We start from the raw sequence: 18,141 nt of genomic DNA, 5'->3' as shown, positions 1-18,141 counted from the left end.
AACTTTGAGGGGCTACTGAGGTTGGATTCTCTTGCCTCTACGAAAACATTTTTTCTTCGATTACAGCAGACTGGGGTCCTTATAGGCTGTGTCAGGGCGCCTTCTCCCAGGTAGGGAGGAGACCACCCGCTTTCTGAACCAGTGGATGATAGACCTGATGTTCAGACACGATGTGGTTTCTGAGTTAATAGGTATGTCCCCCTTCATTGACTGCCCTGATGAGACTGAGAGGGCATCTTCAGTGACTGTCTCCTGGCTTATCATCTGAGAAGAGAATGAGGATGAGTTAGAAATGTGTAGTGTCAGCAGCAATAAAATCAATGTTTGCTCATTTATGGAAATCTAATTTTTTTTCTTAACCAAAATAGCCTGAATGTAAATGTGAACTATAAGTATTCATTAACCAGTAGAAAGACACACACACACACACACACACACACACATTTTAAAAGAATTATTATTCATCCTTCTCTTTGTTCCTCCCCCTCTCTTGTCTCTCTCAGGGCTCCTTGGCGTTTTCCTTATACCTCTCCCATACCTCCTTTCTTAGCTGCCTTCCTTCTTTCATTGCTCATCTCTTGGCATACTGGGTTCCACCTCTGCTTCACAGCAGGTAGAATGACTGAATCCAAGCTGTCAAACCTGGCACCCCCCTGGGCCTATCCCTAGCTCTGAAATCTGGCAGCTCCATGCTCACCTCATCATCTTCATCTTCATCTTCATCATCATCATCTTTGTCTTCATCATAGTCTACATTGTCATGGTCTTCATCATAATCATCTTCATCTTCATCATCATCATCATCATCATCTTTCAGATCATCTGGAAATACCTTAAGGTATCTCATTAGAACCTCCATTTTCCAGAGAATCTTCCTCATCCTCCCCCTTGGGTACTTGTCCATCCACTGGTACTCTCCGTGTAGATCGAGAGAAGCTAGTGCATCTTCATAGTGGGAGTCCAGATAAACATCCACAACACGGACAATAGGTAGTCCACAAAGCTGCTCTGACTCATGGATTTGTTCTCTTCTCCCTATGGTCATACTTTCACTTTCAGTCAGCTGTCCCTCTTGGACAGGAGGGAGGGAGTAGCAGAAAGAAGCCTCAGATGTAGAATCTTCAGAGGAGCTACTGTCCTTCCAGTCACTTCTGTCCTTATAGGGGCAATAGCCTCCAGAGAGGCTCAGGTTTGGTTTGCAGTTAGAAATGCAGTCTTCTTTGTCAGTGCAGTTGCTGTGGTAGAATGTATCTTCCATTGTGCACAGATCCAAGTTCTGCCTCAATCTGCAAACTTCCAAAGGAAACAAAAAACGTATTATAAGGTATTGGGAAGAGAGTCATGCACTTTAGCAATAATTCCCATTCCTTTCTTCATTCATAACTAACCCACTTTGTCAGACGTGGGTCCTGTGTTTGTGTTCTCCGGTGAAGGGGAGAAGAGACAGACCGTTCTCTTTCTATTGTATTGTATAATATGAGCACCTCAACCTGTTTCCACTTACACTTTTTCAAGATATTTGAAAGATAGTTCAAGATGTTTGATATTATATTTCAAACTGAATACAATTTGAAAAATTCAGGAAAGTATAAAGTTGAAAATAAATGCCACTCTCATGCCATGATCCAGAGGAAATATGTGATATTCATAAAAGAATCTGGTGGATTTCCTCATAATCTTTCCTTTTTCTTCATACACACATAATTGTATTAACATACATTGTACATATATACACCCATTCATATACATGTGGAGTCACATCAGTAGAGAGATTATTATATATGACAGCCCAGCCAGCAGGAAACACACATATGACCATTGTGCATTTTTTCTTAATATTTTTTTAGTTGTTGATAAACATTTATTTATTTTATTTATTTATATGTGGTGGTGAAAATTGAACCCAGTGCCTCACACATGCAAGGTAAGTGAGATACCATTGAGCCACAGCCCCAGTTCCCATTGTGTTATTCTTAATCCTATTCTTATTAATGCTATATCAATGGTTACTTATTAATGAGCATTTAGTTTTATATTCACTAATCCTTAGGTTAATTTGACCTTTAATAATTTTCTTATTATTAATATTAGTCAATACCTCTTTATCAATCAATGTCTTGACTCTCTCTCTCTTTACATTCCTATCTTTTGGATCAGTGGTCCAAAGCTCACAAATATGTTAATGTCTTATGTTGTTACTACTAAATTTCTTTCTATAGAAAGTAGAGCTGTTTAAGTGTCCATTCTCCCATCATATGATGGCATCTTTATTCCAGCATTTTCATTTATGCCACAGCATGTAAGTGTGGCAAATTACAAACAGAGTATCTCTTTTTTTCTCTATCCTTTCTCTTTCTATTTTACATACATACACACACACACACACACACACTCACACACACTCACATTGAAGATCAGTCACGCCGAGCTCTGATTGCTGCCCACACAAAGTGATGCTGCCAAATCCAGTGGCATAAGTCGAAGTCCTTCAGATCCTTCTTCCCAGTGGCTTAAACATCCAACTGTTAGAAGTCTGTGTTCTGAGACTGTTGGCTACCATGGCAACAGAGGAACCTGTTGCTATATATGTGTGGAAAGAGTAAAGGGATATAGAAAACCAAAGGATCTAGGTCTTTTTTTCAGTCAGTTTTTGCATCACTGTGACCAAAATACATGATAAGAACAACTTAGTGGCAGTACAGTTTATTTAGGGCTCCTATTTTCAGAGGTATCAGTATATGAAATGCCAACTTCTCTGTTCTGGGTTCACGTTGAGGCAGCACATCATGGGGACAGGGCCCAGGGTAGGAGATGTGCTCTAATGATGATGGGTTAGAAAGCTGAACAGAAAGGAAGGAACTGCAGGAAGAATAGCAATTTCAGGACACACCTTTAGTAACCCACAACCTCCAGCCCTGTCCCACTTGCCTACACTGACCACTCAGTTGGACTGATTTGGTTATAGATCTCATAATCTACTTATTTTCCTCTGAATATTATTGCATTAGCTTGAACTTCTAAGGGACACCTCATATCCAAACCAAAATATTCTGCCCCTAGTCCCTAATAGCTATAAATATAATAATAGTATAAAAAGTATAAATATATTTATATTTTATAATAGTATAAAAAGCCATTAGTTTCTTTACAAGAGTTTCATACTCTTAGCAGATCCAGCACTGCTCAAATAGTCCTGTTCAAGTCCAAAGTCGCCTCTGAGACTCAAGGCAAGATCTTGACCATGAGCACTGGTAAAATAAAAAAAAACAAGTTTCCTAAGTCCAATATACAGTGGCACAGAATAAATATTCTCTTTCAAAAAGGGAGGAATATGATTGTGGCAGAAAGAAGGATTGTGGAAAAATTAACACCAAAATCCAATATTTAAAACTGGTCCCCTGTTCCTGAGAAAATCATCTGGAATACATGGTTCTGAGATATTATTTCAAAAGGGCTGTGTCATCCTTTCCCCTTTAATCCAGCTGTTTGCATGCTCAAGGGCCATATGCATTGATGCACATTTATAACTCAGTCTGGCTGGGAGAGTCTCAGGTCTGCACAATGATTGGAATTCTATAAGCTATTTGTATTTCACTGCCCTTTATTCAGCTACCAAAACATATGGTTCAAATATCAACTGTAAATTCATGAAGCACCCCCAACCTCATTCCTTCAAATAGGTAGATCCTAGATTCATGGTTTGTGTGGGAAATAAGCTACCGCCTTCTTTTGCTTTTCTCTTGTCTTCAGAGTTTGTGTTTAGTCTGCAAAGAGAAGGGGAAGGTGAGAACAATGGTCTATAACAATTTGGAATTTGACCTGGATATATAATATGTGTTTCAGGTGGACAATGAAAAAATTACATTTATGAGCTGCTGTGTAGGAGACCTCAGATGCCGTAGACACAGATACTCACAGTTTGTATAGTGTGGCTGTGGTTCTCTATCATACATTTTTTCTGATGTTCACAAAATTAATCTGTGAGATGCTGGCAAGCAGGCATGATTTTCTAAAGATGTTTGAAAATGACTTTGATGGACTCTCTGTGAATACTCATTTTACACAATTCAAAGTATGAAACAAATAGAATTGATGGCTGCTTTTTTAATGACAGAAGAGACCAATTTCTGCAGTGTTTTAGGCAGCTTTTACATTGATGTGACCAAAATTCTTGACAGGATCAACCTAGAAGAGGGAAAACTTATTTGAGACTCACAGTTTCAGAGATCTCAGTTCACAGATGGCAGATGCCTTGCTCTGAGTCCAAGGTAAGGAACAGGAGAAAGGCCCATGAATGCCTCATTTAATTTATTGAATATGCGGATCCTCTCGATGCTAGCAACTGAGTACATTGTAGAGTATTGTAAATTCTGATGACCATATGTCTAACTGGGATCTGCCACTTCTGTCACTACCCAGTATCCCTATCCCTAAACAGCATAGAATTGTCGCTCCTTAGCCTAGGAAGTGATCAAATTGAAAATGTGAAGTGAGTTTTCTACTGAACATATATTACTTTTGCACAATTTTACAATGTGGACCATCCATAATAAAAATTACTTTTTTACAATAATAATTTTTGACTAATTACCAATATTGCCTGCATTTCACATTCTGACTTAATAAATGTTTAGGTATTAGTTAGTTATTCAACATGAATAAAATTATTTCAGCAAACTAGCATTTCATAAGAGATTTATTATGTTATTGTATTTAACATAGTTCTTTAACAACTCTATATTCTTATTTGTGTGTGTGTGTGTGTTTTATTGGTTGTTCACAACATTACAAAGCTCTTGACATATCATATTTCATACATTAGATTCAAGTGGGTTATGAACTCCCAATTTTTACCCCAAATGCAGATTGCAGAATCACGTTGGTTACACATCCACAATTTTACATAATGCCCTATTAGTATATGTGTGGAAAGAGTAAAGGGATATAGAAAACCAAAGGATCTAGGCCTTTTTTCAGTCAGTTTTTGCATCACTGTGACCAAAATACATTATAAGAACAACTTAGTGGCACTACAGTTTATTTAGGGCTCCTATTTTCAGAGGTCTCAGTATATGAAATGCCAACTTCTCTGTTCTGCTACCTTTTCTATCCTCTGCTATCCCCCCTCCCCTCCCTTTTCATCTTCTCTCTCTACCCCATCTACTGTAATTCATTTCTCTCCTTGTTTATTTTCCCATTCCCCTCATAACCTCTTATACGTAATTTTGTATAGCAATGAGGGTCTCCCTTCATTTCCATGCAATTTCCCTTTTCTCTCCCTTTCCCTCCCATCTCATGTCTCTGTTTAATGTTAATCTTCTCTTCCTGCTCTTGCTCCCTGCTCTCATTATAGTTGCTCTCATTATATCAAAGAAGACATTTGGTATTTGTTTTTTAGGGATTGGCTAGCTTCACTAAGCATAATCTGCTCTAGTGCCATCCATTTCCCTGCAAATTCCATGATTTTGTCATTTTTTAGTGCTGCGTAATACTCCATGGTGTATAAATGCCACATTTTTTTTTATCCATTCATCTATTGCAGGACATCTGGGTTGGTTACACAGTCTAGCTATTGTGAATTGTGCTGCTATGAACATCCATGTGGCAGTATCCCTGTAGTATGCTCTTTTAAGGTCTTCAGGGAATAGTCTGAGAAGGGCAATAGCTGGGTCAAATGGTGGTTCCATTCCCAGCTTTCTCAGGAATCTCCACACTGCTTTCCAAATTGGCTGCACCAATTTCTAGTCCCACCAGCAATGTACAAGAGTACCCTTTTCCCCACATCCTCGCCAGCACTTGTTGTTGTTTGACTTCATAATGGCTGCCAATCTTACTGGAGTGAGATGGTATCTTAGGGTGGTTTTGATTTGCATTTCTCTGACTGCTAGAGATGGTGAGCATTTTTTCATGTACTTATTGATTGATTGTATGTCCTCCTCTGAGAAGTGTCTGTTCAGGTCCTTGGCCCATTTGTTGATTGGGTTATTTGTTATCTTATTGTCTAATTTTTTGAGTTCTTTGTTTACTCTAGATATTAGGGCTCTATCTGAAGTGTGAGGAGTAAAAATTTGTTCCCATGATGTAGGCTCCCTATTTACCTCTCTTATTGTTTCTCTTGCTGAGAAAAAACTTTTTACTTTAAGTAAGTCCCATTTGTTGATTCTTGTTATTAACTCTTGAGCTATGGGTGTCCTATTAAGGAATTTGAAGCCCGACCCCACAATATGTAGATCAGAGCCAACTTTTTCTTCTATCAGATGCAGAGTCTCTGATTTGATATCAAGCTCCTTGATCCATTTTGAGTTAACTTTTGTGCAGGGCGAGAGGAGGGGATTCAGTTTCATTTTGTTGCATATGGATTTCCAGTTTTCCCAACACCATTTGTTGAAGATGCTATCCTTCCTCCATTGCATGCTTTCAGCCTCTTTATCAAATATAAGATAGTTGTAACTTTGTGGATTAGTCTCTGTGTCCTCTATTCTGTACCATTGGTCCACCCTCCTGTTTTGGTACCAGTACCATGCTGGTTTTGTTACTATTGCTCTGTAATATAGTTTGAAATCTGGTATCGCTATACCACCTGATTCACACTTCCTGCTTAGAATTGCTTTTTCTATTCTGGGTCTTTTATTTTTCCATATGAATTTCATGATTGCTTTATCTATTTATACAAGAAATGCCATTGGGATTTTGATTGGCATTGCATTAAACCTATAGAGAACTTTTGGTAATATCGCCATTTTGATAATGTTAGTTCTGCCTATCCATGAACAGGGTATATTTTTCCATCTTCTAAGATCTTCTTCTACTTCTCTCTTTAGGGTTCTGTAGTTTTCATTGTATAAATCTTTCACGTCTTTTGTTAGGTTGATTCCCAAGTATTTTATTTTTTTTGAGGATATTGTGAATGGAGTGTTTTTCCTCATTTCTGTTTCAGAAGTTTTGTCGCTGATATACAGAAATGCCTTTGATTTATGTGTGTTGATTTTATATCCTGCCACTTTTCTGAATTCATTTATTAGTTCTAGTAGTTTTTTTGTAGACCCTTTTGGGTCTTCTAGGTATAGAATCATGTCATCCGCAAATAGTAATAACTTAAGTTCATCTTTTCCTATTTTTATGCCTTTAATTTCTTCCGTCTGTCTAATTGCTCTGGCCAGTGTTTCGAGAACTATATTGAATAGAAGTGGTGATAGAGGGCATCCCTGTCTTGTTCCAGATTTTAGAGGGAATGCCTTCAATTTTTCTCTATTCAGAATGATGCTAGCCTGAGGCTTAGCATAGATAGCTTTTATAATATCAAGGTAAGTTCCTGTTATCCCTAGTTTTTATAATGTTTTGAACATAAAGGGATGCTGTACTTTGTTGAATGCTTTTTCTGTATCTATCGAGATGATCATATGGCTCTTATCTTTGAGTCTATTGATGTGGTGAATAACATTTATTGATTTCCATATATTGAACCATCCTTGCATCCCACGGATGAATTCCACTTGATCATGGTGCACAATTTTTTTGATGTGTCTTTGTATCCGATTCGCCAGAATTTTATTGAGGATTTTTGCATCTAGGTTCATCAGAGATATTGGTCTGTAGTTTTCTTTCTTTGAGGTATCTTTGTCTGGTTTCGGAATCAGGGTGATGTTGGCCTCATAGAATGAATTTGGCAGAGCTCCCTCTTTTTCTATTTCCTGAAATAACTTAAAAAGTATTGGTATTAATTCTTCTTTAAAGGTTTTGTAAACCTCCGCTGTATACCCATCTGGTCCTGGGCTTTTCTTGGTTGGTAGTCTTTTGATTGCTTCTTCAATTTCATCCATTGATATTGGTCTGTTCAAATCGTGTGTGTCCTCCTTACTCAATCTGGGAAAATCATATGACTTAATAAATTTATCGATGTTTTCACTATCTTCTATTTTATTGGAATATAGGTTTTCAAAATAATTTCTAATTGTCTCCTGTATTTCTGTAGTGTCTGTTGTGATTTTGCCTTTTTCATCCCGTATGTTAGTAGTTTGAGTTCTCTCTCTTCTTCTCTTCATTAGCATGGCTAAGGGTCTGTTGATCTTATTTATTTTTTCGAAAAACCAATTTTAGTTTTGTTAATTTTTTCAATAGTTTCTTTTGTTTCAATTTTGTTGATTTCTGCTCTGATTTTAATTATTTCTTGCCTTCTGCTACATTTGCTGTTGTTTTGCTCTTCCTTTTCTAGGGCTTTGAGATGAAGTGTGAGCTCATTTATTTGTTAGTTTTTCCTTTTCTTTGAGGAATGATCTCCAGGCAATGAATTTCCCTCTTAAAACTGCTTTCACTGTGTCCCATAGATTCCGATATGTTGTGTCTGAATTTTCATTTATCTCTAAGAATTTTTTGATTTCCTCCTTTATGTCTTCTGTAACCCATTGACCATTCAGTAACATATTATTTATTTTCCATGTGATGTAGGATTTTTCCTTTCTTCTTTTATCATTGATTTCCAGTTTCATTCCATTATGATCAGATAAAATGCATGGTATTATCTCCACCCCTTTATATTTACTGAGGGTTGCCCTGTGGCATAATATATGGTCTATTTTTGAGAAGGATCCATGTGCTGCTGAGAAAAAAGTATATCCACTTGATGATGGTTGATATCTTCTATATATGTCAGTTAAGTCTAGGTTATTGATTGTGATATTGAGTTCTATAGTTTCTTTATTCAACTTTTGTTTGGAGGATCTGTCCAATGGTGAGAGAGGTATGTTGAAGTTACCCATAATTATTGTGTTGTGGTCTATTTGATTCTTGAACTTGAGGAGAATTTGTTTTATGAACGTCGAAGCACCATTATTCGGTGCATAAATATTGATAATTGTTATGTCTTGTTGGTGAATGGTTCCTTTTAACAGTATATAATGTCCTTCCTTATCCTTTTTGATTAACTTAGTCTTGAAATCCATTTTATTCGATATGAGGATGGCCACCCCTGCTTGCTTATGAGGACCGTGTGCTTGTTATATTTTTTCCCAACCTTTCACCTTCAGCCTGTGTATGTCTTTTCCAATCAGATGTGTCTCCTGGAGGCAGCATATTGTTGGATTTGTTTTTTTAATCCATGTTACCAGCCTATGTCGCTTTATTGGAGAGTTTAAGCCATTAACGTTTAGAGTTACTATTGATATATGGTTTGTACTTCCTGCCATGTTTGATTACTTATCCTTTTTTTCTAATTTAGTTTGTTTCTCCATGATTAGCTTTCACCCCATGCTGTCTTTACGAAGGCACTTCCCACTGTTGGTTTTGGTTATTGTTTTTCATTTCTTCCTTGTGTAGTGTTTTGCTCAAGACGCTTTGCAATGCTGGTTTTCTAGCTGCAAATTCTTTTAACTTTTGTTTATCATGAAAGATTTTTATTTCGTTGTCGTACCTGAAGCTTAATTTTGCTGGATACAGAATTCTTGGTTGGCATCCATTGTCTTTCAGTATTTGAAATAAGTTGTTCCAGGATCTTCTTGCTTTCAGCGTCTGTTATGAAAAATCCATTGTTAACCTTATTGGTTTACCCCTGAATGTAATCTGTGTCCTTTCTCTTGTGGCTTTTAATATTTTCTCTTTGTTTTGTATATTGGATATCTTCATAACAATGTGTCTTGGCGTTGGTCTACTGTGATTTTGTGTGCTTGTTGTCCTGTATGCATCTACAATTTGTATATTCGTTTCCTTTTTTATTTCTGGAAAGTTTTCTGTAATTATTTCATTCAGCAGGTTACTCATTCCCTTGGTTTGAATCTCTGTGCCTTCTTCTATCCCGATGACTCTTAAATTTGTTTTTTTATGTTATCCCATATCTCTTGGATGTTTTTCTCATGATTTTTAACCAGCCTTTCTGAGTTGGCTAGACTCTTTTCAAGATGATATATTTTGTCTTCATTATCTGATGTTCTGGCTTCTACTTGCTCCACTCTGTTAGTGATACTCTCACTTGAGTTTTTAATTTGGTTTATCATTTCCTTCATTTCTAGAATTGTTTGATTTTTTTTATAATCTCTATCTCCTGAAAAAGATGCTTAACTTCTTCTTTTATCTGTTTATGTAATACATTCTCAATGTGGTCTTTCACTGTTTGAATTTGCTGTCTCGTATCCTCTTTAAGGTTCCATTCCATCTGTCTAAGGTGTTCCTTGAGTTCCTTATATGACAATTTTTCTGATGGCTCTAGGTCCTTCTGAATATTTAGGCTGTCCTGCATTGTTTGTACTCCTTTTCTTCCTTGCTTTTTCATGCTGCTCATGTTACTTCTTGTTCTGTTTGACTGCTGAGTTACTGTTTACTCCTAAAAATTTATTTGTTGCTTGGGAGAAAAGGTATTAGAAGGGAAGGGAAAAAGTCACTAAAGAAAAATGAGAGTAAGCAGATAGAATTCAAGGAAGGGGGAATAAGAGAATTGAAAAGAAATGAAAAGGCAAATAATAATAAACGAAATGAAAATTAAAATTAAAAAATAGAATAATAAAAAAATTTTTAATATTTTAAAAATTTAAAAAAATATTTACAAAACAACAATTAAAAAATGAAAATTAAAAAAAAACAAATTAAAAAATAATTAATAAATGCAGTCTTAAAGTTTGATTAACTTCTCTTCCAGTAGGTGGAGCTGTGCCCACTGGGCCAAGCTTCTCCTCTCAATAGGTGGGAACCAATCACTGTGCAGCAGCTCCTCCTCCCAGACTGGGCGGGTCTCCAATCCTGGGTGCCTAGGGCCTTCTCTTGTGTCTAGACACTTCCCCTCTTTTCCTTAAGCTAGGTCCTGCTCACTGGTGACGCTCACCACAATACTGGCTACACACCAGGTCTGCTGCTCCTGGGAGCTCTGTTTTCATGAACGTCTGGGCACACTCTCCCTGTTTGCCATTCCCTCGGATCTTAAGTTTGTAGAGCTTGGGGCTGAGAATCCCCAGCGAATTTCCTTGCCCTCCGGTAGCCACGCCCCTGTAGCTGGTGCACGGGACCTCAGTTGTCAGCACTGGTTGGAGCGGTAGCCGGAAGTTCCATGCCAAGAGTCCCGCGCCACTCCTGATTCCCTTGGTCTGGCTATCACGCTCACGGGAGAGCTGGGAGGAGCCCTTAAGTTTTCCCCGCTGTGTGGAGAGGGAAGGCTATGGGATTACACACCTGTTGCCACTGGTTTCAATGAATTTATCTCCTCCGCCGCGTTTTGGTAACGTCAGTTCTCTGCCATGGTGGTATCCCATGCAAATGGTGACAGTTGGTTCCCTTTGCCGGGTGACCAATGCAATGGGTGGTCCTCTCTGTCTCTCCCAAGCCCCGTTTCAATCCTGTGCCCACTGCCTATGCAGGCCTGGTTGGCATTTACTTCCGTAGGATCAGAAGGGCCGACCAGTTGTTTCAGCAGGATCCTTAGTGCTGAGTCACAGCGGTTTGGCTGCGAGAAGCAGGCAAAGGAGAGGTTGAATGCAGCCGATCCCGGCTCGGTGTGTGTTCTGAGAGGCCCAGACTGTTCGCCCCAGATCCACGTCAGCTCTGCATTGCCTAGTGATCCTCTTGGCCCGGGGAACTCCAGCTGGTGCCATCCTGCCAGGACTCTGTGGTGCCGGGTCTCCCAACTCTATATGCTTATTCCATAGAAGACTGAAAGCAGTCATGTTGTAAAAACACATATTTTCTATGTTTTGCATAACATGCAACAGTATAGTATCAGATGTAAAGGGATTCAAAATGTTGTAGATAATGACCTACAAGCCACTGTGTTAGAGTTGTGGTTTGTTCAGGTTTGTATTTGTTGTGCCAGACATAGGGCCTGATGCATTCCCATCAGTATTTCTGAAATAAATAAGGAAAAAAGTGATGAAAGAGGAAGAGAAGTCTTAGTCTTCAAGGCCACCTAGCCAGAAATAAAAGATCAGTTTAAGTTATCATAAGCTTGTTCTTCATTTAGAAAAGGGCCTTTGTCTACCCTTTTGATGCACATTTTAAAGTTACCATCGTACTTTGGAGGTGAGAGGAGCACTCTGAGACATCTGAAGGTGATTGCCATGCCATTTTGAATGTGTTTTCTCTATGCTTTGAAAAAAGAATAGTTTTATTGTATTATTTGATTTTAAAATTAAAACATCTCACTGGGCACAGTGGTGCATTCCTATATTCTCAATGACTTAGGAGGCTAGAAGGATTGCAAGCTGAGGTCAGCCTCAGCAACTTACCAAGACCCTGTCTCAAAAATAAAAAAAGATATAAAGGGCTGGAAATGTAGCCCTGTGTTAAAAATGCCCCTGGATTTAATCTCCATTACCCCCCTCCCCAAATTAATATATTTTCATTATATAAAGTTAGATAATGAAATAAGATGGGAGCTACTTTTAAATTTACACCCATTGATACTATATATGAGTTGGGAAAAGTGAAATTCTTCTGATGAAGTTGTAGGAAGAGAAGGCTTTCTGTCTTATTCTGTAATCTTGCTTCTTACTCTAGATGAGACAACAAGTTTTATTTGTCTTTTTGTCTTTGGAAAGAGGAATTTCAAGAGACATATTTACGTCTGGCCACACAGTCTAAGCATGGTGCCTCCTGCTCTTGATTTGAAGGTGACAGGTAGGCAGTAGCCTCAGATTCCAGCTCTTAGCTTCCCAGAGCTGTCAGATGGTTAATAGTAATTTTCCTTATGGGCAAGTCTTCCTCCTTTTAAATATTACATTGTTAAAAATCTCACCAACACTCAGTAAGCACTTGTGCTCTTTCTGACCCATCTTAAGGGTATAAGGGCAGAATTTATTTAAAAAAATTACTGCTACCAAATAAAACATTTAAACATACACATACACACACACACACACACACACACACACACACACACACACACACACACAAACATGGATAAGTGGTCATAAGAGATGCTGCAGCATATTTACAACTTATCCCATTAGTTGAAAATAAAAGTTTTTTTCTGATATTTTTTGGTCAGAACTAGTATAATTACATAGTACAATTAAGCCAAGTGTCTATTTGTTGGATCTGACCAGGCAAAATTGTACAAAGAGGTTTAATATTCAAGCTAAAATCCTGAAGTCCTTCTAATAGACTAAGTCACATACAAGAAAAGTCAGAGATTTATTGTCATGTTACCATTCTGGATTCTGTGACATGTTGTTAATTTTTGAAATCCAGTCTTAACATCTCTTTGATATCATGTTTTATGTATGCTGTGGACCTTTATGAGTATTTATGTACAAGATAATTTGTTCTGCTTGGTCTTTTGTTTCTAATGATAGAATATATAGGAGGAATTGGTTCACTTTTGCAGTAAATGGCCAAAGTCTTTGTTTGGGCTGCTATGACAAAGTACCATCAACTAGGTAGTTTATAAACAACAGAAAGTTGTTACTTTCTGTTCTTCAGGGTGAGAAGTCAGGGATCAGATACAGTAGATTTGGTGTCTGGCAGGGCTTCCTTTTATCATAGAAAGCTCATCCTCCATGATGTAAGGATTAGGGTTAGCTTCCTAAGGCACTAATTCTATTTATGAGGGATCTGCCCTCATCACCCAGTTGCCTCCCAGAAGGCCCTGATTTCTAATGTCATCACTGTGGGTTGTGATTTCAACATACCAATACCAGGGAGAGAAAAACATCAACCCACACCAACCAGATAGCAAATGTCATGAGCTCTGTGGACAGTAAGGTCTTTGCCATAGACACTTGGCTCTGCCTTTGCAGTGGGAAGTGGTCTTAACAGTCTGTAAATTAATGTGCTTGGCAAATGCAAAACATACACATGAACAACAACAACAAACACCTCATTTCCCCTATGCTAGTTTACATCAGCTCAGTGTGACTGAGTTTGTTTCCTTGTTGCATTTTTATTTTTTTCTGACCTCTGTTTTAAGCTAAGTTTAATGTTAAATGGGGATTTTTAATTTTAATTTTATTATTATCACTATTATTGTTACAGTGCTGGGGATTAAACTCAGGGCCTCCAACATGCTAGGCAAGCACTGAACTATACCTCCAGTCCAAAGGCATATTTGTTTTTTAAACTCAACCTTATTTGTGCTAAGCTATTATCTGATAAAATTCCCATAAAATATATTCAGTGCAATGCAAGCTTTTCCCAATTTTACCAGTATCCCTTGGAATCACACCAAAAATATAGATTACAGGTGAAATATAATGTATATTAATAATCAAACATGTAATTTGAGAAGAATATTGTGATGTAATTTTTTTGCATGTTTAATAATGACAAAAGAAGTGAAGACTTCTGGTACACTTTGAGAACTTCTTTAACTTAGCTTGTATTATAATTTTTGCTGCTTTTGATTTTCAGTTATCAGTGGGTTATTGGAGAAAGACCATTGATTTTGAACAACCTCCAAATTATCTCAAGATCTTTTTGGCTGCTTTTAAAACCAAATATATATTCATATTTTAACAAATTAAATTAGTAAAGAAATTAGCATTGAAAACCTTCATTTTCTAGTGAATTTGGACTGGGGTTTAGTGTTGATTGTGACAGCCATAGAGTTACTTATATATTCTGCCTTTGTAAAACAGACACTTTATATTTCTTTTCCAAGAAAGTGAACTCTGAGGTGTGTGGACTTTTCTGCAAGGTTCTTCAGAAGTCCTTCTGATTCTGTGTAACTCTTAAGACATATGTGTACATGTATATGTGTGTACTTGGTGGGGGAAGGGTAAGAGAGATACTGTGTATACTGTGAACTGGGCTCATGTGTGCCAGGCATTCCCATTATTGACAACTCAAGCTTGCTCCAAAATGATGAAACATGGATGTACTCATGAAGCTCTTCAAGTTCATGCTAAATAGTCTCTCAATGAGATTTTATTTCTTTTTTAGTCTTTAAGGTAATTCATACTCTGTCTTTTTCATTGACATTATTTTATTGTGTATTTCTATTTACCTTACTTATTTGTATTTATTTATTTCTCTTATTTTACAAACATTTTGTACTCTAAATCTGAAGGAGATGGAAGGAGCTGCATGGAGCAAGCTGCATTATTTCAGGATTACATCTGCAGTGCCAAGATGCCCATAATGTGGCCCTGTGCTGTGTGTCCCCTCCCTGCTCTCTCTCTGCCTGAAGCACACCAGTGTGCCCTTGGATCAAACCTTCACTCAAGCACTAGGCATTAGTCAGTTTTTTGATGCTGTGACTGAGATACCTGACAAGATCCTCCTCCCTCAGCCTGCCATGTCTCTGCTATTACAGGCATGTGCCACCATGCCTGGCTCTCTTGGGTTTATAGATCTCATAATTTCCTCATACTTGTCAAATTGTTTTATTCTCTTTTTTGGTATGTGTATTATTCAAGATATGTGGTATTGTGGACAGGTTGCCTATTTTCTTATCTTTCCTCTTTAACTCTGGTGTTTGTGCTCCACGTCTGATTTCTTCATCTACCTTTATCCTCCAGGTCTTGCATCTACTATCAAGTTTGGTTTTCCTTTTTGCAGGAGCTCTTTGTTCTTACCTAAATGTTCCTTTAAAATTATTTATATAACACCTGTTACTTTGTAATGAGGCAAATGTCTTCAAATATATCTTGAGAACCTGCTGTATGCCCAGCCACATTGTAAGTTCTGAGCAGATGGAAGAGAATAAAATTAGTCCATGGGCTGGGGTTGTAGTTCAGTGGCAGAGCACTTGCCTGTGACATGTGAACCACTGGGTTCAATCCTCAGCACCACATGAAAATATATAAATAAAGGTATTTTAATACTTTTTTTTGGTACCAGGGATTAAACACAGGGGTGCTGAACCTCTGAACCATATCCACAGCCCTTTTGTTTTCTATTTAGAGACAGAGTCTCAGTGAGTTTCTTAGGGCCTAATTAAGTTTCTAAGGCTCGCTCTGAGCTGTTGATCCTCCCGTCTGAACCTCCCAAGCTTCGAGGATTTAAGGCATGTGCCACTGCATCCAGATGTGAGACACATATTTGCTGAGCATCTATGACATATCAGAAATGTTTTTATGCTGTTCAATATGGCAGTCTGAATTACATGTGAGTATTTAAATTTAAATGCATTAAAACAAACAGCTGTTTTGATCATAGCACACAAAAGCTTAGTAAAAGACCTGACAAAAACAACTTTAGAAAGAAAAAATTTATTTGGGACTCACAATTTCAGAGGTCTCAGTCCATTGATGGTGGACTCCATCCTTAGGGCTTGAGATGAGGCAGCACATGATGGAATAAGAATGTGGAGGAGGAAAGCAGCTCAGGACAGGATCAGGAAGCATAGAGAACCAGTTTCGCTCTCAGGGACAAAATATAAAAGCTGATGTCATGTCCCTCTCCTCCAGCCACACCCTGCTTAACCACAATCACCACCCAGTTAATCCCTACCAAGATTAGGTCAAGACATTTGTAACCCAATCATGAAAACCTTCTTTCATTGTCTCACACATGAGCCTTTGGGGGACACCACATCTGGTTTTGCCTCTGGCAGGATAAGAAATGTAATCTCATTAGTGCCCTGGAGTTAATGAGATGACTGCTCAGAAGGAGGAGGAGTAGCATCAGGATGCCACCTGGGTGACTGATGCTGAGCTGGACTGGAGCAGCTGCCCAGCTGCAGACTTGGGAGCGTGAGTCCATGCTCATGGGTCACAGTGTGAACAAGACCATCTAATGTGGGCTTCAGGGGAGAGGCAGGTGCAGGGACAAGACAGATGACAAAGGAGAGAGTGCCTCTATGTGGACCAGTGCTGTACAAAGCTGACAGTAGGAAGCTGTTGCAGTGTCCAGACACATGCTGGCCATAGCCAAAGAGCACTTAGTGAGCTGGGAATCAAGGATCCCTGAAACTCCCTACCTTTCTGGTAGACAGAGACTATCATTAGTTACATTCATAAATACAGTCCAGTTCTGGCCACAGCTCCTGAAAGTGACCTTGCTTATTTTTTTTTCAACCATTTTCTGTTGCTTTCCATGATTAACTCTGTCTTAGTCAGTTTTTTCATTGCTATGACAAGAACAATTTGAAGACAAAAAGTTCATTAGGGCTCATCTTTGCAGAGGTTTCAATCCACAAGCAGCTGGTTCCAGGCCTCTGGGCCTGAGGTGAGGCAGAAGGGTGTGGTAAAGGAAAGCAGCTCAGGACATGGCATCAGGAAGTAGAGACAGAGAGAGACTTCTCCACTCAACAGGACAAAATATATAATTCAAAGGTGCAGCCCCAAAGACCCATCTCCTTCAGCCTACAATTACCACCATCCTTGCCTCTCAGTGCCTCAGGACAGCCATGCCTGCACAGTGGCCTTCATGTGGCTGTAGTTCACACTTGATGCCTGTGTTCTGATCTACTGGTGCCTGCTCTACCACTCAGCTGCTGTTTCTTGGCAGGAACCAGCTGACGGTGGGGCTTGGGAGCCAGAAAGCTGTGTCAATTTCACCTCTGAACGTTCTTACATTGTCTCATACATGAGCTTTTGGGAGCCATCTCATACCTAAACCATAACACTCTCAAAGATAACTCCCTCTACCCTGAAATTCACTGGAGTACTGTCTAGCTCCTGCCCGTGTCCTGTGTCCCTGTTATGATGTATTTAAAGTTATGATATTTCCTGTTCTGTACAGAAATGTATTTCACACAATTATTTTAATAGCAATGACTTCAGATTTCATGGTACTCATTTGCTTTATTTTCTATTCCTGGAATGGAGTACAGATAGGAATGCAGAATAGGGGTGATGAAGAGGGAATGTCCTGAGATTGAATGAAAATCAGGAATGTTTTAGAAAGGAAACTATTTTCTGGGGAAGAGTCTCTCAACTCTCATGAACAGATTCATGGCCAAACTCCTGCTGAACTAATGCAGATGAAAAGGATTTCAAATGGATCAAAATTACTTTTCTTTTGCTTTGCTTCATTTGAATACTATAGATATAGATTTATGAAATATAAATTTTTGAGACTTAAAAATTGGGCCCTGACTTTCTTTGGCATGAAGTAAATGATGAAATCCCTATCCTAACATACATTGTTTAATATATTTTAAACACTCTTTTTTCACTTATCAAAAGTTCACAGTAGATCCTCATCATCACATAAAAATAAATAAAATAAAGGTATTGTGTCCAACTATAACAAAATTTAAAAAAATTCAGAGTAAAAGCTATG

At 38.3% G+C, this 18,141-nt stretch overlaps 1 protein-coding gene and 1 long non-coding RNA gene across 5 annotated transcripts in view; one reads left to right on the top strand and one right to left on the bottom strand.

The window, feature by feature from the left end:
• The window catches only part of LOC120887505 (uncharacterized), a 99,361-nt gene that overhangs the window by 21,987 nt on the left and 59,233 nt on the right, over positions 1-18,141 (top strand). The gene's annotated exons all lie outside the window — the stretch shown is intronic.
• LOC120887602 (uncharacterized protein C12orf71-like) lies at positions 61-1,281 on the bottom strand. Its single transcript, XM_078024691.1, has 2 exons — positions 698-1,281; positions 61-264 (listed from the first exon to the last, which is right to left on the bottom strand). The coding sequence occupies exons 1-2, from the start codon at positions 1,256-1,258 to the stop codon at positions 61-63; spliced, it is 765 nt and encodes a 254-aa protein (XP_077880817.1). The 5' UTR covers positions 1,259-1,281.

The sequence above is a fragment of the Ictidomys tridecemlineatus genome, chromosome 10 (genome assembly GCF_052094955.1).
Source record: "Ictidomys tridecemlineatus isolate mIctTri1 chromosome 10, mIctTri1.hap1, whole genome shotgun sequence".
Taxonomy (NCBI): Eukaryota; Metazoa; Chordata; class Mammalia; order Rodentia; family Sciuridae; genus Ictidomys; species Ictidomys tridecemlineatus.
Note: the sequence above shows the minus strand (reverse complement) of the source record. Positions and strands in the feature narration are given on the sequence as shown.